At 56.2% G+C, this 24637-nt stretch overlaps 1 protein-coding gene across 3 annotated transcripts in view; it reads left to right on the top strand.

Moving 5' to 3' along the window:
* Positions 1–325: 325 nt before the first annotated feature.
* The window catches only part of ADGRA2 (adhesion G protein-coupled receptor A2), a 34569-nt gene continuing 10257 nt past the window's right edge, over positions 326–24637 (top strand). Inside the window, exons 1-6 of one of the 3 annotated variants that reach the window (XM_047717074.1) lie at positions 326–1025; positions 13856–13927; positions 23270–23341; positions 23622–23693; positions 23870–23941; positions 24227–24390. In XM_047717074.1, coding sequence (XP_047573030.1) covers positions 763–1025; positions 13856–13927; positions 23270–23341; positions 23622–23693; positions 23870–23941; positions 24227–24390 — 715 coding nt within the window. In that variant the 5' untranslated portion in view covers positions 326–762. The remainder of the gene's footprint in view (positions 1026–13855; positions 13928–23269; positions 23342–23621; positions 23694–23869; positions 23942–24226; positions 24391–24637) is intronic. The other 2 variants (XM_047717072.1, XM_047717073.1) reach the window with 2 other exon arrangements.

The following is a 24637-nucleotide window of genomic DNA, read 5'->3' on the forward strand; positions in this document are numbered from 1 at the left end:
AAACCCGCAGGTCAATGAAAGACCCAGAACATAGGGGTGCGGGCTGGATGAGCAAGAGCGAGGGAGAGTTTTGTGGAAAGGGTTTTGTGGTGGTTGGCTTTGAGGGCTGAGATGGGTTGTGGAGAGGAAGAGTCCCGGCCCGGGGAAGGGGGGCGGCGCGGAAGGGAGAAGGAGTCTAGGCTCAGGGCGAGTTCGGGGACGCGCGGGGCCTTAAGCTTCCTGGCCGGCTCTCGCTCGAGGGAGGGCAGCTGCCTGGCTGCGTAGCGGAAGGCGCTAGGGCCTAGCGGACCGGCGAGCTGGCGAGGGGAGGGCGCCCTCTCGGGAGGGCGGGTGGGGGCTGGCGGCGGCGGGAGCGGCGCCGCGCGGAGCTGCCTCCATCCATGGCCCGGAGCGGCGGCGGCGGCAGCAGCAGGAGCCCGGCGCGATCCGCTAGGTTCCAGATCAGCGCGGAGCGAGCAGGCGACGCGGAGGGGCCCGGCCTCGGGCGGCCCGGGATCACAGCGCAGAGACTTGGGCCGCGCCGCCGGGGGCCGCCCGCGCCGCGCTGACAGCCGCGCCCGCGTCCTCCCCGCCGGGGCGCTAGCCGGACATGCCCCCGGGGCGCGGCGGCGGGGACCCCGGGGCTTGCCTCCGCCCAGGGCCCCCCGCCCCGCCCTCGGACTCCCGGGGCCCCTGCTGAGCACGCCTCCCGCAAGCCCAGGTCCCTCTGGCCGGCGCACAGACGGGCCCCAGAGCTGCGGGTCCCCGCGGGGCGATGGGCTGATGGGCGCCGCGGGACGCAGGATGCGGGGGGCGCCAGCGCGCCTGCTGCTGCCGCTGCTGCCGTGGCTACTGCTCCTGGCGCCCGAGACCCGGGGTGCGCCCGGCTGCCCCGTCCCCATTCGCAGCTGCAAATGCTCGGGGGAGCGGCCCAAGGGGCTGAGCGGCGGCGCCCCCAACCCGGCGCGCAGGAGAGTGGTGTGCGGCGGCGGGGACCTCCCGGAGCCTCCCGAGCCCAGCCTTCTGCCTAACGGCACCGTCACCCTGTGAGTATCCCCACTCGGCCGGCGGGCCCGAGCCCCGACGAGGGGGCGAACGAAGACAGGACGGGAGGGGCGAGAGGAAAGGGACCGGGACGTTGCCGCCACTTCAGAGACTCGGGGACAGGCCTGAGTCCAGGCGCCGAGAAGGGAGGCTTGGAGCAGTGCGGGGAGCATTAGGGCTCCAGGGGTGTGGAAGGAGGAGGGAGCTTCGGGGGCCGGCTGCGCCCGAGAGAGAGGCACCGCGGGCGCCCACTCACCTGCACAGGTGAAGGGAATGCGCGCCGGCGGGACGCCCACGCCCCTTTGACTTTCCAGCCTGCGCTAGTGTTGCAGACTTCGGGGACCTGAGTGGGTGGGCTGGGGGAAGGCTCAGGAAAGATCGACGCCCGCGGCCTCAAAGGTGGCTGCGGTCGTTACCTCCGCGGACGCGTCCTTGGCTGGACTGGAGGAGTCTCCCGGGTTCATCCCGCGGGCTTGGCTCCTCTTGGCACCCTATCCGCACCCCCCTCCCCAAGCCTGCCAGCCCCGCTTCCAGCCGGTCTCCATAGGGCGGATGCGGGCGGGGGTTGTCGGAAAATCTGTCTTTGGGATTGCGGCGCTTCTGGCCTGAATGAGACCCCGGCGTCACGGTTCGACTCGGGCCCCTCTCCCTCCGCGCGCATCTGTGAAGTGAGCTGTACGCCGGGTCCCGCACCCTGCCCTCTTCTTTGCCTCCTCTGGGTATAACACCAGCTTTGGCTGTTAATCGATTGACTTCTTCGCTCCCAAGATTGCGAAGAAAGAAACCCGGCTGAGGGGGAGGCGGCTGCCTTCCGAACTCCTTCCGTCATCCCGTTTCCTTTCTCAACCAGGGCCCGTACTGAGCCCTCTCACTTGGCTGCCGGCGAGCGCGGCCCAGTGGCGCCGCACCCCGACCCCACCCCAAGCCTCCCCGATGGAGGGCTGAAGCCCCCGCCACCGCAGGACACTCCGAGACCCCAGCCCGCCGCGGCGATTTCCTGCTCTGACCACGTGCTCCCAGCTCCACGCACGCCGCGGAGTGGAGGGTCCGGCCCGAGCGGCCCGTGCCTTTCCTGTCCCGGACCCAGCCTTCGAGCGCTTCCCCTTTCCTGTCTTCCTGACCCCGGTGGCAAGCGTTTCCCCACCGCCCCTTGCCCAGACTTAGGGCTGGCTCACAGTCTATCCTGATTGTGTCCAGAACAATACAGTCATGCCTCTGGTTGGGTGAGTTCAGAGGCTGCCGGCTTCCTGACAGGACACGACTGGTCAGCCTCTGACGTTGGCGGCTTGGCCTGCGTTTTCCCCAGCTGGGTGTGTGTGTGTGTGTGTGTGCAGGCACGCTGAGTGTATGTGTGTGCATTAGGGGAGTGGAGGCAATGTGTCTGCTCTCTCCCACGTCCCAGCAGCAACTCTGAGATATGGTGGTGGCCTGGGAAGGCAGCTAGGGCTGCTCAGTCCTGGTCTCTTTGATTGTCCACTGGTTTTGAAGGGTCCAGATAGGCCCGTGCATTCCCCAGCCCACTCAGATCTGGAGGATAAATATGCTTGCTGTGTGGAATGGTTGGGCCCATGTCTCTGTGAGCTCCTGCTGGGCCATGATAACTCGGTTCAAGAGAGGGGTGTGTGTGTGTGTGTGTGTGTGTGTGTGTGTGTGTCTACTCAATCTTGTGGTTGTATTCACACACATATGTGGGACACCATCTCTCTGTGTGTCTGCTTGTTGGGATTAAGGAATCCACACATACTGAAGGCAGAAGAGAGGGGGAAAACATTAAAAGGTGGTTTTGCAGTACATCTTAGAATGATTTGGTAACTAATGCTTTCCAGCCATAGCTAATTCCCATCGATGCCACTCCAAGGAGTGAGCACAGCCAACCCTTGGTGAGAATATACTTTGACAGGGTGTCAGCAAACACGAATGCTAGATCACCTTCCCAACCCAAACTGCTCCCAGAGGAAAGGCCCCTTCTTTGTCCCAGGCCACTCACCTAGCTGACTTAAGATACCTTCCAAAGGAACAGCCAACACCGCCCCCCACGCCCCTGCAGCCTAGCTGGGCATCCCGACAGCAACGATAGGGAGGGCCCTAGAAGCTTCGAAGAGCCCGCTGGGCCCTCAGCCTGGAGTATGGCTGAATCCTAGCCACAAACATATTTCTTAGGCTCCCTCCAGGCTCCACCTAAACCTGACCCTGATTGCTGGGCCCGGGTTCTCTCCCCAGGGCTCACCCCCTCCAGCATACCCATCCCTACCCAGCATGCCTCTTGAGGGAAGAAGGAAGAGACGTGCTGGGAAGGGACTTCAGCCTGGCAGCAAAACAGGAGGCCAGGAGTTTGAGAACCTTCTCCACACCTTCCCAGACTCCTCCTCCTTACTCTTTGTGTTTCTACACGGATTTCCCCTGCCATCTTTTTGTCTGTCACCTGGTGGAAACAACAGGACTATCACAGATCAATTTTTGCACCCCTGGCTTTATCTCCTTCCTCCTCCCCTCTTTTCCTCCGGAATGGGCCACCCAGTCCCAGTCCCCTTCACACCCCACCCTGCTCACTTGGGTCCTCAGGGGACCCAGGACTCCACCTTGGAAAGCCTGGTAGGCGCCAGTGCTGGACTCTTCAGGCCAAGAAAGTGCTAGAAAAGGTGCCTGTCTGCAAGGAGCCTCCTGTCTCTGCTCAGAGAAAGCTTCCGGGCAGTTCTGGGGCAATTCCGTGACTAGTCCTGTTTACTGCACTGAAAACCCTTCCATCCTATTATCCTAACTTCTGCCTTCTGTTTTTGTAGACTTTGTGCCCCCTCTCCCCACCCTTTGCTTTTTCCCCTTCTAATGGATTTTCATTTGCAGTTTTTTTTAAAAGATTATTTATTTATTTATTTGACAGAGAGAGAGAGAGATCACAAGTAGGCAGAGAGGCAGGCAGAGAGAGAGGAGGAAGCAGGCTCCCCGCTGAGCAGAGAGCCCGATGCGGGGCTTGATCCCAGGACCCTGAGATCATGACCTGAGCAAAAGGCAGCGGCTTAACCCACTGAGCCACCCAGGCGCCCCTCATTTGCAGTTTTTTAAAGATTTTTTTTTTTTTTTAATTTGACAGACAGATTATGAGTAGGCAGAGAGGCAGGCAGAGAGAGAGAGGAGGAGGAGGCAGGCTCCCTGCTGAGCAGAGAGCCCGATGCGGGGCTTGATCCCAGGACCCTGAGATCATGACCCGAGCTGAAGGCAGAGGCTTTAACCACTGAGCCACCCAGGCGCCCCTTCATTTGCAGTTTTACAGGAAAGCAGAACTCTTGGCCCCCTTCCTGATCCATCTGTCCCACCCCTCAGCTCGGTCTGCATGGTGGCTGTGGACACTGATGCTCCTGTCCAGAGCAGGGGCCTTTCTGACTCTCCCCCAGGGGGAAAGGTCTCATGGGAGATGGTGAATTTCGGGGAGAGCCTGGGTATGGGAGGGAGATGAAGACCCCTGTGAACCCCCCCACCCATTCCTGGACAGCAGCTGATGGGGCTCCCCTTCTGCTTCTCTGCTCCGGGAGTGAGAGGAAGAGGGAGGGGGATAATAAGGAATTCTAGGAAAGGACTGATAATAGGTAACTCCAAAAGGAAATCTCCTACAATGACCTTCTGGGACATCTGAGCAGCCCCTCAGAGGATCCCAGCCAGGGTCGTAAATTCCTAGACCAGCTGCACTGAAAAGGCCCTTACAGATGAGCAAATCCAGCCTCTTGGTCTTAGGGCTGAGCAAACTGAGGCCAGGAGGGGAGGGCCTGGTGTCCTGACCCTAGATGACGCCAGGAGCAGCTGGCTGGGTTCTCTTACACTTCTCTTGGGTGAGGGACTTGCTGTTCACCTGGCTGGACTTGGGATCCAAGGGACACAAAGCCACTTTTTAAAAAACCCAGTTCCTTCCCAGCAGAACCAAGGCCCTTTTGACCTGGGAACATTCCCAGGCTGGGAGGGGAGGAGGCAGGCAAGGTACAGGTCGTTCTGGATTCTCCCAGAACCCACAAACCCTTGTCCGCTTCACCTCCTCTTTCTGGGGCAGGGGCTGCCCACCACATCAGCAGCCCACACAGGGGAGAAGGGGCGTTTGCCATTCAGATGCAGCTAGTGGTGGCCAGATCCTTTCGCTGGGGTTTGAGGGTCTCTAGAGACAGCATGGGGTGAAGGCGAGGCCCCTTCACAGCCCTTGTGCTTGCTCCAGCCTCAGGAAACTGGTTCTTGAACACAGATCTCCCTCTGGACTGACCCTTCCCCTCAGTGCCCCTCACCCCAGCTGCCAGGATCCAGTTAGGGGAGTTGGGGGCAAAGTGTGCCAACTGCCTTGCACATAGCCTGAGGGGAGTGGAAAGATGCTGGCTGGAGGGGCGGGTCCTTGCCGGCTTCCCCACCCCCTTCTCTTCCACCCTCTTTCCCCCATATGGTTCTCATAAGGTCTGGGCTCAGAGACAGCAGCCAGAGGAAGTGGCTGTGTACAGAGAGCTTTTGTGCAGGAGAGGAGGGGGAGGGGGAGAGAGCAGAGCGAAAGAAGGAATGAAAAGAGGGAAGAGGCTGGGGACGGAAGGTGGGAGGCAGCTGGGAGACTCCGGGCACACCACCTTACCCTCCTGAGGCAGGGGCTCAGCTGCAGCACGCCCAGTGGGGACTCCTCACCCCGCCTGCCTGAAGGAGGAGCCCAGAAAAAATCCACGTTCCCCTCGGACTTCGCAACTATGTGCAGAAGCTGGCAGCAGTCAGCCCCTTCCCGTAGCTCCTGGGGACCCTTTAGTCTCCCTCATGTGCAGGATGTCAGGGTCCGTGGTCCCATCTCAGGGCAAGCCCTGGGCAGAGACCAGAGCCCTCTGGGGTTTACTAGTTGAGTCTCATTGCACCAAAGAGACTGGAGAGGCCACCACACTGAACTCCAAAGACAACCCCTATAATTCAGCATCCCAGTGGTTCCAGGACCCAGAATGGGTAATTTGGCCTGAATTATTCAGAACATGTGCATGAACCCAGCCACTTCTGATCCCCAAGGAGGTCCCTTCCCACAGACTCCCACCAACTATCCCATGGATTACCATCCTTGGTGGGGGGAGGGGATGGTGGGTAATCCCTAGCCCTGGGGGAGTGAGTCTGAGAATTTCCCCCAAAGGCACAGGCAAACCAGTGTAATTTGAACCTGACCATAAATTGACCCTTAAATTGGGGGTCATGTTTTTAAAGGGAGAGAGTTTCCAAGCTTATGCCACAGGAGAAATCATTGGGATAAGAACGCTTTCCTGAAGGAGAAGTTCCAACCACCTCGGAGTGGCTCCATGTCCTTCCATCCAGTGGGCTCTCCTCACCAGATCCCAGAGAGGGGAGATGAGTTTCCCAGTGCCACACAGCCTGGACCAGTACTCCTCACTCCTTTGTGACCCTGAGATAGAGATCCCTGCCCCCACACCCGACCAGGAGAGCAGGGGAGAAGAGGAGAGGGAAATGGCACTGGGCTGAGGAACTAGAAGGAAAGTCCGGTAACAGCTTGGAAGGGGTGGCTTGGAGGGGCTGTTTATTTTCATTCCCCCAGACCAGCGCTCTGTTCTATTTAGAGCTCAGACACTGACAGGACAAAGCTGCCTCCTCCCCTTCCTCCCTCCTCTGGCGGGCCCCCATCCTTCCCAAACTCCAGAACATTCCTTTGCTTTTAGAACTGGGTAATGGGGTGGGGGAGCAGAGAAACTGTGGAGTGTAGCTAACTCAAGCAACCTCCCAGGACCCAGCTTCCCTAGCCCTGGGAGTCGGGAGGGAAGATGGGATAGGGGAGCAAAGGGGTGTGCAAGATGGATAGGAGCAGGTGAGGGGCAGGGGAACCAATCTGTCACCGAGGAGCAGCGAATGGAGCCGAGAGAGGACTGAGGAGGGAGTTCCAGCCTGAACTTGAGGGGCCAGACATTTCCCAGCTGGAAAGGGAAGGGAAAGTCTGAGAGCCGCCCCCCACCAACCCACCCACCTAGGGCTCTGTGCCTGCTGTGTGGTGGTGAGGCAGAAACTTTAGACTTCAGGCTCCAGGAGACCCGGTATCCAGGATGGGAAAAGCCATCAAATATAAGGAGTGGGAGTCTTCCGTCCAGACCCTTCTTTTACGAAGAAGAAACCTCCAGAGAGGGGTTGACCTGCCCAAGATCACACAGCAACTAGCCAGACCCCACAGCTCTTGGTCCCGGGTCAGCCTCTTCCCATGATGACCTCATCCCTGGGGACAGAGCAGGGGAGATAGTGATCTTCTTCCTCCATATGGACACATGAGCCAGGGAAAAGGGGCAGATAACCTAATAAACACGTGTGTATTTAGGGGACCTCTGACAAAATGTCTGCACAGAGTATTCTGAATACTCCTCAGAGTATTCAGAATCTTTAGAAACCACCCAGGGCAGATGGTTTCTAAAGATCAACCTGGTGCTTGTGCTTCTCTCCCTCTATTGCACCACGCAAGACTTCAGGACCACACCCGCAGGGGGCAGGGGAAGTTTCAGGAGGGCTGTACTGTGGAGGCAAGGGTGCTGTCTCCATGCTGTCAGGACTGAGCTCTGCCAAGACTGACTGACCAGGCAACGGGCAGAGCAGGGGCGACAGAGTAGGGGCAGGGGAGTGGAGGGAGGAGGAAACTGCTCTATGGCTTGAGAAAGCCAGGGTTCAGCATGAGCCCTGTCCTGGACCACGTCCACCTTGCCTGGAGCTCTGTGCCTCCAGATACTGGTCCCTGGTCCCTTTGTTCCGCTGCATCAGCGCCAGGAGGTGAGGGAGCTGGTGTCTGACCTCAGGGGCCATACAGTCTCATCGTGGAGACTGGATACAGGCTCACAAAGCAGGACAGGATCAGGGCCTCAGGGCTCCCAAGGGAGAATTCTGTGGTAGAAAGATTAAAGGACTAATTTATACTTGAGTGTAAAAGACTAATAACAGGCACCTGGGTGACTCGGTTAAGCATTTACTTTTCTCTTTGCCCTTCTCCCCTGCTCGTGATCTCTCTCAAAAGAAAAAAAAAAAAAAAAGACATAACAAATTGATCCTTTCAGGTTTATCTGGATTTGAAAAGAAATCCACTTTCTTCACCCAAAATCGTAGCTCCGCCTGGCCTGAGATTTTAGGCCATGTTTGGAGAAGCACTTAGGGCGGATTGGGAGTAACTTCCCAGCTTCCTTGAATCGAGTGGACACATATACACACAAACATTCCATCCGGTCTGACACATGTCCCTCCACCTTCCACGAATGGAGGATTGTAGACCCCACGTCTCATTGATGTCTGTAGTACCATTGTGTCGCACACGGCCAAGCCCACAATAGGCGTCAGTGTAGACTTGAAGATTGAATGAGTACCTAGGCATGAATGAGCACAGCAGACTTGATTCCATGCACTCAAGCTAGGTGCTGGGGCCCCAGATCTCCAGCAAGGCACACCAGCCACCCACCACCAATACCCCCAGCCCCTCTTCTCAGGCTGCAGACTCCCTCAGATTAGTCCTCCCCATCTCAGCCCCAATTTCTTGGTCCTGCCTCCTCACAACCAAGCTGGGGTGCCCTTGTAGAGAGCATAGGTTAGAAAAAAGAAGACAAGAAGGCTCCATGCATAGGAGCCATTCCAAGACTATTTTCTTTCCTGACCTTAACCTCAGGCCCTGCCTGGACAGTTCAGCTTCAAGGCTGAGGTCAGAGGCCATATCTAGACACAACCCCCGTTGTGTGCATGGGGAAAGAAGGTCCTACCTGGTCTCCTTCAGGGCTGTGCGGACAGGCTTCCTGCCAAGGGAAGGGATGACGAGGAAGTTCCGGAGCGAGCGCTGTGTGTCCTCTCCGCCAGTTAGTGCCCTGGGGATCGGGCTAACTGGATGTGAAGGGCAGACTGGAAAGAAAGGGAAGCCACAGGAGGGCAGCCTTTAGCCGGAGGCTGTGCATCAGGGCGGGGCCTGTGGACTGGAGGCAGTTTCCTTCTTGGAGAGCCTTACAGGAATGCACCCGCCTCCTTCATGAAGCGAGACAGTTCTTTCTCACTGACATGGTTTGACATTTGGCTGTTATTTACTTAAGTGTTCATCGCAATTATACAGCATTCATATTTCATAAGCAGTGATGATTTTTGTAGGTTTCAGACATGTTCGCGGGCCTTGGAAATGCTTAGAGGCCTTGGGCATTACGCCTGAAGGAAGGGCTGGGAGTCCACTTTCACGGGCTGGTTCAGAGTGGCTGTGGGCCTGAGACCCCCTCACTCATGGTCTCCCTAAGACACTGCTAAGGTGCCAGCAACAGATGTTAGAGACAGGTCCTCCTGAGCCCAGAGGGCCCTGGCGATGTCCTGAACTCCAGGCTCAGATTCCCTGCAGAAGCTGCAACCCCAAGTGTCCAGGCATGAGGTCCTTGGATCTGTGTGTGTTACAGCAGAATGTGTGTGTTGGGGGCGGGGGTGGGGCGTGACACGCGTGAATCTTCCAGCATTCGAGAGAAGTTTGGTGCGGGCATGCGTTGGCCCCATGTCCCACGGAGTAGTGCCCACATGACCCGTGCAGGGTCATCGCTGATGTGGGGCTGGGATCTGGTGAGTTCCTGTGGCTGCCCAGAGGCCACAGGGCCTCTCTGTAGACGCCAGCCACTCGCTCCCTTGGCCTCCAGCCTCATTAGTGGTCACTCCGCTCGCTTGCTTCTCTTCCCAAAAATAGGACCCTAGCTGGGAGAGTTCTGGAATGGACTCAGTGTGCCCCCTCTCCTTGGCCAGATTTCAGACTCAAGGGTTAGAGAACAGGGGACTCCAGGGACCTGCCCCCCTCCCTGTGAAAATCTGATGATGTTGGAGTGGTAGGGAGGGAGGGAAGAAAGCTGGAGATGCCAGGCTGGGGGAGCCAGAGGTCTGAGAGGCTGGCGTGGTTGGGAAGGAAATCCACCTGGCAGGCTCCCTGTGCTGTTGCAGGGCGAGGGGTTGGTGCCGACCGAGGAAGCAGCTGTCCGGTAGGGGTGGCAGGGCAGTTCAGAGGGGGCCAAGCTGGCACTGTGTCTGCGAAGCTGGACAGAACCATGGGGGCAAGGCTCCCTCCTTCCCGCCTCATGGTTGAGGCCACCCTGCCAGCTTCTGTCCCATGTGACAGCCTAGCATGGTGGGAACATTTTTCTTCCCATTGGACGAGGCCCTGTGTGTGTTTTCCTCTACTCCCAGTAACTGCCAGCTTCCTACCTACCCCAAACAACGCCAGACCCAAGTACTTCCTGACCCAAATCATTGCCCTCCCCACCCCCAGACACAAGGGGCAGCTCCCAGAGCTGAACCGGAGGAACCCATTGGCACAATTGAAGCCATTCTCTGAACAGTCTGGGTCTCAAGCAAAAATTTCTTCAGCCCCATCTACGTAAAGGCCAAAAGATCCAATTCTGGGGTTTGGGGGGCTGGGAGCATAGAGATATCTGCCTGAAGTTTGTCCAGGAGTTGGAAATGTGGAAGAAGGGGGGCCATTAAGAGGAGAAGAACGAACAGGTATTTGTCTGGTGTCCCTGCTTTTGCGAATGGCTTAGAGAGAGTTGGGGATCAAGGACTTTTTCTCTGCCACAGAGAAGTATCTCCTTTCCAGACTTGATGGGCTGGGGTTTGCACAGAGTTAGTCAAGCTAGAAATGTGGGCTGCAGCTGACGCCTTACTCCTCCCCAGCACAAAAGTGGCTACCTTGGTGGGGGAGAGGGGGTGCTGCCAGAGGGGGATAGGACACCAAGAGATGAGTTGTTCCTTGTTCTGGGCAAAAGGCTAATCTTCACCCCTGCAATTAGGAGCTGGTCCCCAACTCTGTGCTCTGCTCTCTCTCTCTCTCACTCACATACACACACTCACACACCCTACCCTGATTGCCTCCTATTCCACAAGCAACCCAGACTTCCTCCTGGGGAGCCAGGGGCCACAAGGAAACTAGGTGAGGGTTAAGCCACTAGCCACATGGGGCTCCTGAGCACCTGTCACATGGCTGGTCTTAACTGAGGTGTGCCGGAACAGTAGAACACACACAGATCCCAAAGGTTCCATACTGAAAAAAAGGAAAAGGAAACGGTCATTAATCATTTTGCATATTGATCACATATTGAAATTAGAACTTCAATACATTGGGTTAACTAAAATACATGATTAGAATTAATTTTTTAACTTTAAAAAATATGGCTACTAAAACATTTAAAATTATATACTCACCTCACATCATCGTACATGCACTGACCAGCTCTGGCTTAAAGAATTTGGGGTTATGCAAAAGGTGTTCAAGGGTTAAAGGCTGAAGAGTCTGAAGAATGTGGGGTGTACCCCAACACCACTTCTAGACCTGTCTGGACAAGATTCTCAAATTAGGATCCCAGGTTTTAATCTCGGGGGTTTGGGTTTTGGAGGATTTTTAAAAATTTTCTGTTTTCAATTCAATGATCTTTTTTTTTTAATTAAAGATTTTATTTATTTATTTGAGAGAGGGAGACAGCATGAGAGAGAGAGAGCAGGGGGGAAGGGTGGAGGGAGTGGAAGCAGCAGACCCCCCACTGAGCAGGGAGCCCCCGATGCAAGTCTCCATCCCAGGACCCCTGGATCATGACCTGAGCCTAAGGCCAACACTTAACTCACTGAGCCACCAGGTACCCCTCCATTCAATGATCTTTAAGGAAAAATCTTTTGCAGATAATTTTGAGGTGATTATTTATTAGAAGGTGTTTTCCTAGTGTAAGATTTTCATTTCTTAAGTCAGTGTTCCTCAGACATATTCTCAGGAAATAAGATACTTTTTGCCTCCCTTTAACAGGTGTGTAATCAGGTTTGAGAAGTAATATTCTCTGGCTTCCTCCTCCATGCGTGCGTGTGCGTGTGCGTGTGTGTGTGTGTGTGCTATGATCATCTGGCAGCCCTGTTCCTCTCTCCTTCCATACCTTCTCCCTCCCCTGTTCCCCCAGCCTCATCCCCACAAACCAAGAAGGGGACAGTCCCTGGGAGAGACTCTTGGGACCGGGGCACGGGGAAGGTTGAAATACATGCCCTTTCTCCATCTTTCTACCTGACCCTTCAGGACACCTCTCTAATGTTACTCAAAATACTGAGGGGTCCTTTCACCCCCTTTGACATTTAATGCCACCTCTGAGCCTCAAACTCTGGGGGTATATGAAGGAGCTGAAGCAGAGCTGAGGTGAGGCGGGCTTTGATTGAAAAGTCACACTGTCAGGAGCCTGTCCCCACTGAGGGGGCCACCGCAGCCCCCCCCCCCCCCCCCCCCCCCCCCCCGCCAGGGCCTGAATGAGACCATTAGAGGCCCTGAGAACTGACATGATTATTTAGGATTTACCACTGTGGATAATGTCAATTAAAATTCTCCTAATCCGTAAAATGGGAATAAAGGGGGCCATGTGAGTTCTAATGACTCATATAATGACAACTGTGATGAAGTTTTGGAAATGTCAAGATTGTGTGTGAGTGTGTGTGTGTGTGTGTGTGTGTGTGAGAGAGAGAGAGAGAGAGAGAGAGTGAGAGAGAACGTGCCATTTGGAAACCCAACATCGCCCCCACATCCCCTTCACACAATCACTCTTCAGGTGCTACTAGGAAGTGTCAGTGTTGGAGGGACAGTTAGGTGGGGACCAGATAGGTAGGAGGGGTCTGTCTGGAAAGCAGAGAAGGGAGGAAGCCCCCCTTCCACTCTTGCCTCCATCCTGGCTATTGTATGTTCTCCAAGAGCCTCCTAAAGATGGACTGGTTGGAATGTCAGATGTCTAGGGTCCTCTCACCGCCTGTCTTGATACATTCACCTCGAATTCACCAGTAAGCTTGGGGACAGAGCTGCTCGCATGCCTTGTCCCCACCCCCGACTTGAGATCTCCTTTACTGTGCATCCCAGAAGCTGCCCAGGAGAGGAGTATCCAGACCTGTACCTCTGACCTTCCCATGTCCACCAATAAGAGCAAAGAAGTGAAACCCTTTGTCTCGGCCCAGAGCAGGCAAGAGTTTGGGCTGGGAGGCTCATTAAAGTGTTTTAATAAGCAATTAACTCAAAGGATGAGCCCTTTGGCTGGTATGGAACTTCCTCCTCCCAGGGAGGGAGTCTGGCAGAGAAAGGCTAAGTGGGTGGGCAGAGTGCGTTTAGTCAGTAGCTTGGGGCCTCTTTCCTCCCCCTTTAAATACAAATAAATAAACAGAACCTCCGAGTGGGCAGAGGCAAAGGCTGAGGCCTGGGCCTCCTCCACCAGGCCCCGGGGCTCTCTCAGTTTTCTGTCAAGGCCGTAGACAGGCTTGGGGAGGCAAGGGTGCTCAGTCCCTCTGAGCCAGGGCCTTTGAGGGCTGGGAAGAGTCCCCTTCTGTGAAGTCCTCTGCTCACAGAGTGGGGCCCAAGGAAGGGCAGCTCCTCCCACCTGCCCGGCCTCCTGTTCCACCTGCCAGAGCTCTGACCCAATTTGGGCCATTCTCCCACTCTCCTCAGGATATGGGGCTGGAGGCCTGGGAAAGACAGAGCCCCAGGGGGCAGGAGGAGGGTGCTGTGGCTCAGGCCTGTGGGTTCAAGGTGTAAAGGGGGCATTGCACCTTGACCCCCGCTCAGTCTGCTTGCCTGCAGAGCCCTAAGTCAGATCCAGGCCATGGGAGAACCCAGGGCAGGTGAAATGTCTGGTTAGGGGCTCAGTGGGCTTTCCAGGTTGCCTGAACCATTTCCTGGCTCTTTCCTGTAATCTCGAGCGGAGGGTGGGGCTCCTGCTTCGCACAACCTCAGGGGGCACCACTGATACAGGAAAGAACATGGTTGTACTGGGGAAACCGTACCCCCTCTCCAGCCACACTTTCTGGCTTGTAACAGCATGTTCTCCTGCCTGTGTTTTCCCTGTTCCTTCAGGCTCCTGAGCAACAACAAGATTACTGGGCTCCGGAATGGATCCTTCTTGGGACTGTCCCTGCTGGAGAAGCTGTAAGTGCTGAGGCAAAGGGGGGTAAAGTTGGGGGCTGGTGGTCACGGGCAGGAATTCAGTCCAGGCAGGGTGAGGACCCCTGGGTGCCGAGGGGGGCCCCTCAACCCCAGAACCTGCTGGCTAAGTGAGGCCCAGAGTCAGACCCACAGGAGCCCTGCCCAGGACTTGACCACCAGGTGGAGGCTACAGAGAGAGGGACCAGCTCCTTCCCCAGTGACAGCAGCGAGAAGTACAGGGAAACCTCGCTGGTCTAGGCAGTGATGGGTCTCAGGGAAGTTCATTAACACTCTTTAATGAGCACTTAGCTGTGAGAGCTGAGCCCCTTAGCTGGCCAGATGCCACCTCCCTGCTCCAGCTGGGGGCCCAGCATAAAAGGCTGAGGATGATTCGGTGTGACTGAGGCCTCTTTCCTCCTCCCCAACCCCACCCCAAACAAATCAACAAACAAAGCCCATGGGGCTAGTGCCCTGGGCTAAGGGTCTGGAAAGTGGATCCCATCCACAGGGCCCCCACCCGACCTGCTGTGGTTTGGGACTGCATCCCTATGGGCCCAGGTGGGCTGGCACTGGGCTCAGGACTTCAAGGGCTCTGCTGGCCAGAAGGGGCTTTTTCCCCAGAGTTGGGGGCCTGACTGAGTTGAGGGCGAGTCACTTAACCTGCTGAAGGAGGGGACTGAACCAGCCCCTCAGTTCCCTGTTCGGCTGGCCTGCTCCAGAATCCATCCTTGGCTCCTCTCTCCTCCGCAGGAGACCTGGGTCTCTGTCCCTCCAGAGCCTGATCCTTGCTTTCTCCCCTGCCCTGTCTCCTACCTCTGCTCCCACCCTGAGGGTTCCCAAATCTTTCAGCAGGCCTCCTGCCCCACCCTCCCCGCCCCCCAGCCATCTGCCATTTTGCCTGCTAGGCGTGGATCTGGTGTGATGGGGGATACAGAAAAATAAGGTGGAACACTGCCCTCAAAGAGCCCGAGCTCACAGTCTAGTGGAGACCGTCAATGCCACGTGTGCTAGAATTGAGTAGGTTGAGGTTTCCACGAAACCCGAAGGAGGGACAGCACTGAGCAGGGAAGGCTGGACAGTTGGAGGGTAACTGGGAGGCAGTCTCTCCGTGACATGGAATGTAGGTCTTCAACCGTGACAACAGTCTTGTGAGTTCGTCTCCATTACAGCCCACTCACAGGGGAAGGGAAAACCTGTCCACACACTCCCCAGCACCGGGAGGAGAGCTCAGTGGCCTGGCTGGCTTTGTGGTGGTGTGGAGGGGCAAACCATGTTTGGGGTGGAAAGGAAGAGCGTGCTGTCTTTGTTCTGGGGGGTGCTGGGCTGGGAGGGGGTGTCGGGATGTTGACAGTGGTGTGTGCACCCAGCTCCGTGACCAGGTCCCTCGTCCAACTGCCTTGGCGCTCACAGAGCTGGCGGTCTGGATGGGGAGAAAGGGCCCCCACCAAGCTGCTCTTACAAAGTCTCCTCGGCCACCAGCAGCTCGGGAAGGTTTTTATCCCCCACAGGCGGTTAGGCCTGTGGGAGCTCTGATTCCTGCACTCAGGCCAAGCCTGGTCTCCGAGGGCTGAGTGGCAGGAAGCCACACGCTCTCTCCAGGGATCTTTGCAGGATGACAGACTGTAGCTGCCCTCACCCCTTTGCCCAGCCCCACCAGAGCCTGTCACCGCCCAGACTCGCTCTCCTTTCTCACTACCATGAACGAGATGGCTCTGAGCCTCTTGGGGCCCCACTGACCTCTTCCCAGCTTTACCCTCTCACTTTATCCATCCAACACCCACCAGGTCTCCCCGCTTCTCCTCCTCTAGTCTCATGAGGGTCAACTTCCTGATGGAGAAGAAAAGCAGGTCCTTTCCTTCCCACCCGTGCCCACGTACTGAATCTCGCCAGCAGCAGGGACCTAAGTCAGTGCCCAGCATGTGCTTCCAAAGCCTGGGAGGCAATCAGAGAAAAATGAAAGCGTGGTCAAGGAATTATGACTAAGAGCTGAATCACGTGCCGTGGCAGGTGCACGGGGCAGGAGACAGATGAGAATTCAGAATATTGAGGATGAGCCCCGCTCTTTTAGGGATCCTCCAAGGCCTTCATTCCAGAGATATTTACCGAGCCCCTTTTGGGTGCTGAGCTCTGTTCTAGGCATTGGGAGTGAACACAACAGACCCAGTGCCTGCCCTCAGGGAACTTACCCTCCACCATGGGGACCCAGAAAATAGCAAATAAATGTGTATATCAGGAGATAAGTCTACAGAGAAAAACAAAGCAGGTAAGGGGGAGAGAAGGCAATGGCGGTAGGGGAGGCTGCTATGGGCAGCAGAGGCTGCTGTTCCCTGCTCAGTAGGGAGGTCAAGGAAGGCCTCACTGACAGATGATTGAGTCCAAGGTCTAAGGGAGGGAAGAATCTGGAGGGATTCAGATGGGAGGAGCCCAGGATCTCCAGCCTGGTTGATCACCACTGTATCAGTTGGGTTCTCCAAAGAAGGAAAACCAATAGGAGATGTGTGTATGTGAATCTTTATATAAAGACACAACGAAATTATTTTATGTTAGTTTTTTATAAAGAAATTTATTTTAAGGAAATGGGTTTGTGTGATTATGGGAGCTGGCTAATCCAAAATCTGTAGAAGGACAGGCCGGCAGGCTGGGAAGTTAGGCAGGAGATGATGCTTTAGTCTCCAGATAGAATTTCTTCTCCTGGAAACCTCAGTTTTGGGCTCTTAAGTCCTTCACCTGTTTGGGTGGGGCCCACCCATGTTCTCCAAGGTAAGGTAATCTCCTTTATTTAAAGTCAGCTGCTTGTGGAGGTCCACTGCAGTTACAAATTCCTTCACCATCATGCCTCCATTAGTGTTTGGTTAGGTTACAAGGTGCTGTCGCCAGCTGAACAGACACATAAAGCTAGTCATCAAAACCACTGGCCTGCTATGGGATGGGGAGAGACCCTGTGCCCCCCTCCCAGAGATGCTAATTCATCAGGTCGAAGGGGCCTGGGAATTTTTTTACAATTCTCATGCTCATCTGGGGTTGGGAACCGGTGGGCCAGATGACCCCAAGACTGTGGGCCTATTCATCACAAATGAGACGCTGTGGCCTGGCGTGCCGTTGGTGCCAGGAAACACTGATCTCTCTGTCCTGTCAGGCTCAGACACCCAGGCTTGGGCAGCTGAGTCCAGGGCAGCCTAACATCCCACAGTCTGTGAGAGGCAAGTCCCGTGGGAGGGTTGGGGCCTAGCCTAATAATTGAAATGGAAGGTCTGGGCCACAGAGAAAGCCAGCGTTGCCTCCTTGTGCTGAGCGCCCTTCTGGTCTTTGAAAATGGGTCAAGTCTAAATGTGTGTACTGGGGGAGGTCAGCCCGGTCCCGTTAATGCATAGAGGGGCCTCAAGGCTGGGAGGGGATAGAGAGAGGGTGCCATGTAGGAATGTGCCTGCAATGATCTCAGGGGAGGACAGGTGCTCCAGAGAGTCTGGGGAGAGTGGAGCCGACCTTGTGGGGCTCTATCCGGCAAGCCGGACGGATAAGAAAACCTAAGACGGGGTCCAGCTGAGAAGAGGTTCACGGCCAGCCCATGGCATGTACAGAATCGTTCAGATGGGCGTGAGACCCTGTCTCTGGGCCCTCCCCTCCATATCCCACCAGCCCCAGACATGGACAAGCCTGTCTGTCCTCCAGAGGAAAGACTTCTGGGGTGGAGGAGATGGGGTGGGCAATGAAGGGCACAGAACCTTTAGAGTCAAAGAGGCTTGGGATTGAATCCTGCCTCTGCCATTTTCTTTCTGGGTGCCTCTCCAAGCCTGGGGTTTCTCCCCTGGAAAAGGGAGCAATCGGGACTCAGACAGGCTGTCATGGGGATGGCGTGGGCTTTCGGTAAATACCTCTCCCCTTCCCTTCTCCTCTGAAGAGTTTGAAGTTGGAAGATGTTATATTGCAGCCCCTCATTGCATGGGATTTGCCCAGAGCTCCCTCAGCCTCCGGGGGGAGGGGGCAGCCCTGGAGCTGAACCGTGTATTCAGAGTCCCAAAAGGACTCTCCAATGGCCCACCCATCTGGTGGCGGCCATCTCCGCCCACATCCACCACCACGCACATTCAACAGGGAGTGGGCCACCTGAAGACCTTCCCAGGCTCCGAGGGTGCCCCGGTCACAGTGACATCCCCCAGACTGGGGACCAAGTGGGCCGCGGGACAGACAGCCCCCAGAAGAGGCTAAGGGAGAGAGACTGGGCATGCCAGCAAGCAAGTGGCTCTGTGAGGACACGAGCCCCCCCCCAGGCCCTTGCATGCCTGGAGGAGAGGGCCTGGTGAGGGGAGCCTGGTCAGCCCGGGATGATTTGTCATTGCCTAATGAGATTAATGAGCCCCGGGGGCTGGTATGCAGCGGTGCTGGGGCACTCATTAGAAGCAGATGCTCATGGGAATGATGGCAAGGGAGGGGGGTTTTGGGGGTGGAGTGCTTCTCACCAGCCAGGTGGTTTCCATTAATCTATGGGCGGGGCCGTGAGCAAGGCCGCCCGGCCCCATCCTCCGCCCCTTCCCACCCCACTTGCACTAGGGAAGAATGCAGAAAGAGAGGCTGCTGACGCTGGGAGCAGCGGAGGGCTGGGAAGGGAGGCTTGTGGGCTTGGGGACAGACCTTGTGTCCACGCTTGTAGCCCCAGTGCCTGGCATTCTGTATGTGCTGAATGAATACCTGTTGGGTGATATCGGAGACAAGAGGGGCCCTGCCAGGGGTGGGACCATCTCAGTTTTCTCCAGCCACATCCTCTCCCACACCCTCCGTACCTGCACGGGGGTCTGGCTGGCTTGGAAGTCCTGGAGGGCCCAGAGAAAGCTGCTCTGCGGCCTCCAAACCTATAATTTGGTTTCTGAACCCACAAGCAGGGAGGTCTGGGGGGGCCGGAGGGAGCCAACTTGGGGCCACCCCACCCTGTGCAGGCGTGGTACGGGGCTCACCCTCACACGTGCTCGCTCTGGTGTGCAAACTCAACTCTTTAACAGCTTTCGTGGGATGGAATTAACATCCCAGAACGTCCACCCACTTAGAGCGTCCACCCACTTAGAGCGTGCCCTCCAACGGCTCCGACTGTATTTACACTGTCCCGAGGCCATCACCGTCTAATTTTAGAACATTTTCATCATGTCGGAAGGCAACCGGGCATCGGCCGCAGCCACTCCCCGCTCCCCCTCCTACTCAGCCCTAAGCAACCACTAATCTCTCTGCCTCTATAGATTTGCCTCTTGTGGGCATTTCATCTAAATGGAATCACTTCATATGTAATCTTTTATAACTGGCCTTCTTTCACTTAGCGTAATGGTTTCAAGCTCCATCTAGATTATAGCATAGATCAGCAGTTCATTCCATAAAAGTCTGTTGTGCAAATAGAGCACAAATGCGTTATCAGGTGACAGGCACTCGAGACGTTTCCACGTTAGGGCTGCGACCATTCCTGTTCTAGTTTTCATGTGCCTGTACCCTCGTTTCTCCTGGATATGTTCCTGGACGCGCAGTTGCTGGGTCCCTTGGTAACTCTGCCAAACTGGTTTTCATGGTGGCTGCACCATTTTACACCAGTAATGGAGAAGGGGTCCAGTGTTTCCACACCCTCATCAACTCGTGCTGTGGCCCGTTTTTCTCTGATCACCGTCTTAGCACCTTTGAGGGGATATCACTGTGGTTTCACTTTGCATTTCCCTGATGACTAATGGTGTCTGCCATCTTTTCGTGCGTTGTTTGGTCATTTGTACCTGCTCTTGGAAGAAATGTTTACGGACATCCTTTGCCCATTTTTTTTTTCCAACTGGTTTGTCCTTTTATTATTGAGTTGGAAGAGTTCTTTGTATATTCTAGATGGGAGTCACTTATCGGATATATGATTTGCAAACATTTTCTCTCATTCCTTGGGTTGCTTTTCACTTTCTGGATGGTGTCCTTCAGACAGCAGAAGTTTTCAGTCTTTATGAAGGACACTTTATTAATCTTAGGCTGACACACTCCATCTTACACTCAGCTTCCTGAGCTCAGCTTTCCCAAGAAGGATGGAGGGTATGATTTGCTCTCAGGAACCCACCCACCCCCCACCCTGACTTCTGCCATAGAGTCCCTCCCCTCCACACTGTCCTAGATACTGGGAGAGGGGCCTGCCTTGAGTCAGGGTAGCCTGCTCTGGGTTGGGGGAGGGGTGGTGGGGAGGGGACCCTCTGTCCACACACCACACCTTTCCCAGCTTCTAAGACCTGGGCTCTGTGGGAGCAGGGAGAAGAGGAGAGATTCCACACCACTGAGACATCTGTTTGCCCTGATGACCTCACCTAAAAAATGGAGGGATCTTGGGGCACCTGGATGGCCCAGGTAGTGGAATGTGCAACTCTTGATCTTGGAGCTGTGAGTTCGAGCCCCACACTGGGTACAGAACTTCCTTAAATTTTTTTTTTTAAATCTTAAAAAAAAAAAAAAAAAGAAGTGAAGGGATCAGGTTAGACAATCTAGGGCAGGGGTGCATCTCCTGGGTTCCACAGGCCCCTTGAAATCATGGACACAGTGTTGGGTAGAGTGCATTTTTCTGAGACAGGAGTCCATAGCAAGAAGCACCAACCTATAGGGAGGGACCTTACTGTTCCAAAAAAAAAAAAAAAAAAGAAGGAAGAAAGAAAAGAAAAGAAAAAAAAATCCAAGCTCTAGGATAGCATTTCCTCCTGCTGCTAGGGAGGGTTTAGCCCAGACTGGCTTCCCCCTACCTTAGGGACCAGGACCCCATCATCAGGCTTTCAGAGCTCAGCCCAGTGAGCAGCCCCTGGCCTGTACCCCTCAGGAGAAGACTCCAGGACTGGCCCGTCTGGGCACTGCCTGGGTCACCCCTGAAGCCACTTTGTGGGCAGGAGGCAAGGGGGCAGGCATGCCAGAGCTTGGTGGCAGCTCCCCTCTCAGAGGGCCCCTGGGTGCAGGAAATCCAGGGCAGGAAGGGGCTGGGGCCCAAGTGGCCGCCTTGCTCCCATCTGCAGAGCATCAGTGGGGCAGGCGGGGTGGGGGTTCTCAAGGGGGGCCGGGGAGGAAATGAGAATAAACACAGCTAGTGGAGAGGGAAGGGGCGGGGGGCTGCGGCCTCAGCCCCTTGGCAGCCCATGAAGGGAAGTGACACAATGAGGAATGTGTTTCCCTCTGCCCTCCCCCGCGTGGGGGTGGGAGGCAGAGCCCTGAGAATGGCCAGACCCCAACGGGGCCAGGGGGCACATGCTGGAACAGCACCAGAGGAGGGTGCTGTGAGAGTGGGGAACCAAAAGGGGGCTGCTGGCAGGAGGGGCAACCCAGAGCAGGCGGGGCGCTCCCCACCCCCAACCCCGTCCATCTCCAGTCTCCATGCTGCATGAGCATCGAGGTTCTTCGTTTTTGCACGTTCTCTGCTGGTGGTGTACCACCAGCGAGCGTGGGTATGGAAGCCATCCCTTCTCTAGGGAGCTGGCCCCTTCTGGTGGCTTCTTTTCAAGGGACTCAGGGTTATGGAGACCAACTCCTTGGTATGAGGGTGTTTCATTTCTCTCTCTCAGGGTGTTTTTGTCCCCAGCTGAGACTGGCTATTCGAAAACAGGCCCCCTGGTGGGATGGCACCTCCCCATCCTCGACACCCATTTCCTCTCCCAGAGCTGGGAGTGGCTACTTAACCCCCTCCTGCCCAGGACCCAGAAGATATCCCTGAGACTTTAGCAGGCAAGGCCAAGTGCCCAGGGCGCCAGCCTGGGCTGGAGGGTCGCAGGGCCTTGGAAAAAAGGTTGACCACAGATACCTGTCAATCTCCTCTTTCCTGTACAGGCTCTTTGCAACAAGTTGGTTACTCAGGAACCCCCCAACCCCTGTGCTCTGCCTCCTAAGCCCCTGGGTGGAGAGCAGAGCCAAGCCAGGAGGCTGCAGCCAACATCCCAGGGTCCCAGGAGGTGAGGCGGGCTGGCTGAGCAGTGAGGCTTCCTGCTGCATTGCCCTGTGGGGCTGCAGTTGTGCTGGTTGGGCTCAGGAGAGACTCAGGTGGACCTTGAGTAGTGGGTGAGTGAGTTGCCAGTGGCTGTGCTCAGAAGGCAGAGGATGGGAGGGGAGCCAGTGGGCCAACACTCACCTGTGGCCCAGAGAGCTGCCAGCCTGGTTTTGAGTTGGGGCCAGGTAGACACCCCTTCAGCTCTGCCCCACCCCCAATCCCCACTGCGACCTACCGCCACTGCAGGGGAGGAGGATGAAAGAGAGGAGGGCTGCTATCTGGTCATGTGGTTGCTTTGAGCACCGGAATGCTGGGACAGAAGCTGGCCTGATGCCTCTCCTAACCTCATTCCTGGGTGTGTGGATGGGGGCGCTTGGCCCCATGGAGACTTGGAGGGGCACCACCTTCTTCTGTCTGGACCTACTGGAGTTCATCCTAGAGACTTCGTTTCCCTTGCCACCTGCCTTCAGCACTGTGGGCTCCTGGGAGACCTGGGGGGAAGGCAGGTGAACAAGGCTTTACTACCCGTCCCCAGCCTTGCCTTCCTCATCTGAAGAATGAGTGGCCACCGTGGGGGTGGGGGGGATTTATAGTTCTGCCCTGGAATCAGAGACCCGGGTGGGCCTCCAGGCGGTCATCGGCTTCATGCTGTGTCTCCACACCCGTTGGATGGAGAGATCAACACGTGGAAATACCAACCCCCAATGCCGGACTCCAGAAGGTCTTACCTTTGTATAGTAATTTACAAAAGACTTAAAAAAAAAAAAAAAGACTTTAGCACCCATTTTCTTTTTTTTAACGATTTTATTTATTTATTTGACAGACAGAGATCACAAGTAAGCAGAGAGGCAGACAGAGAGTAGAAAGGAGGCAGGCTCCCGCTGAGCAGAGAGCCCAATGCTGGGCTTGATCCCAGGACCCTGGGGTCATGTCCTGAGCCGAAGGCGAGGCTTTAACCCACTGAGCCACCCAGGCGCCCCTAGCACCCATTTTCAAATGGCTCTCATAGCAGCCCCTGTGAGATCCTTGGCAGCTCAGATTGGAGCAACATGGCCAAGGCCTCCCGGCTCCTAGTTCAGTGCTGGCTCCAATCTTTCCACCATGTTCTGCTTCCTCATCCCAGGGGTCCCCATCCCATCTCTTGGCTTCTCTATTCTTCCTGACATCTTTTTGACCAGCACCCCTTGATGGTAGTGGGGGGAGGGGTACAGCAAGTAGACCTATGTGAGAGGTCAGGTCCTTCATCCAACCTCCTCACAAGGGCTGAGGAGATTTAGAAGAAAATCCAGTTGCCGACACTGCTGATAAAAATGAGGCTTCCCCGCCCCAGCGGAGCGTGAGGGCCCCAGAGCGGGAGAGCTGTGAGGGCCCCCACTTGCCTCCCACAGGGACCTGAGGAACAACGTCATCAGCACGGTGCAGCCTGGTGCCTTCCTGGGCCTGGGGGAGCTGAAGCGTTTGTGAGTGGCATGTCTGGCTCCCCAAGCCCTCCCAGCCCTCCACATCCTTGGAGATGGTCCCCTGGATCCCATGATCAACTGTTCCTTCTTGTCTCCCCACTCACAGCACCTCTCTCCCCACACAGTGTATGGGGGAGGGCAGAAGGGGGAGATACTTGAAGCCCATCTCCTTGTTCTTCCTGCTCCCCACATAAGCCCTGGCCACACACGTGTGTCCCGCACAAGTGGGTCCGTGTGCTCCTGTGTAGCCAGCTTGCTGACGTTGTGTGTGTCCTCCTAGAGATCTCTCCAACAACCGGATTGGCTGTCTCACGTCTGAGACCTTCCAAGGCCTCCCCAGGCTTCTCCGTCTGTGAGTGAGGGGCCATTAGCAGGGAGGAGGGGGAGGGACGGCTCACCCCAAAGGAGGGGTTGGGAGGAAGGAGGCAGCACCAGACCCTCATAAGCCCCCCGCATTCCCTTCACTACTCCCTCCTCTGGCCCAGGAAGACCCTAAGATCCTGGCTCCCTGTCCCCTATCCCTTACAGAAACATATCTGGAAACATCTTCTCCAGTGTGCAACCTGGGGTCTTTGATGAGCTGCCAGCCCTTAAGGTGGTGTGAGTATCTGTTCCCAGACCAAAGACTCAGAGCCCCACATCCTTTCTCTGTCCAGGAAGGACACACATAAGCATCATGACCACGGCGCCCAACCTTATGAGTAGGTGGGACAGGCGATGGCTGACACCGCCATATTTGCCTTCCCACTATGGCTAGGCTGGTGGTGCACACATACCCCGAATGTGCCCCTTCCAGCCTCAGTCTCTCCCAGGGCTCCATCCCCCCAACCCCCCAGAATCCACACTCCCTTGTTTTACTCTGTGGCTCCTCTCCCCGTTCTGCAGCGATCTTGGCACGGAGTACCTGACATGTGACTGTCGCCTCCGCTGGCTGCTGTCCTGGGCCCGGAATCGCTCCCTGCAGCTCTCCGAGCGCACCCTCTGTGCCTACCCCAGTGCCCTACACGCCCAGGCCCTGGGGGGCCTCCAGGAGGCCCAGCTGCGCTGCGGTGAGCCTAGCCTCCCCCTGCACACCTGCCCCTTGGTGCAGAAGCGCTGCAGAAGGGCCCCTGCTGGTTCCAGTCTCCCTCTGCCTTAAGTGTTATGGGGTGGTGGGCACCTTCTCCAGGGCATGCCTCCTCTCCCTCAGATCCCTCGGGGCTCCTTCTCCAGCCATCAGTGCTCCTAGACTTTATTTGGGAGCAGCTGCTTTGTTTATATTTTCATCTGGTCCCCCTGTTGGGGTGACAAGTGTGC

The sequence above is a fragment of the Lutra lutra genome, chromosome 2 (genome assembly GCF_902655055.1).
Source record: "Lutra lutra chromosome 2, mLutLut1.2, whole genome shotgun sequence".
Taxonomy (NCBI): domain Eukaryota; kingdom Metazoa; phylum Chordata; class Mammalia; order Carnivora; family Mustelidae; genus Lutra; species Lutra lutra.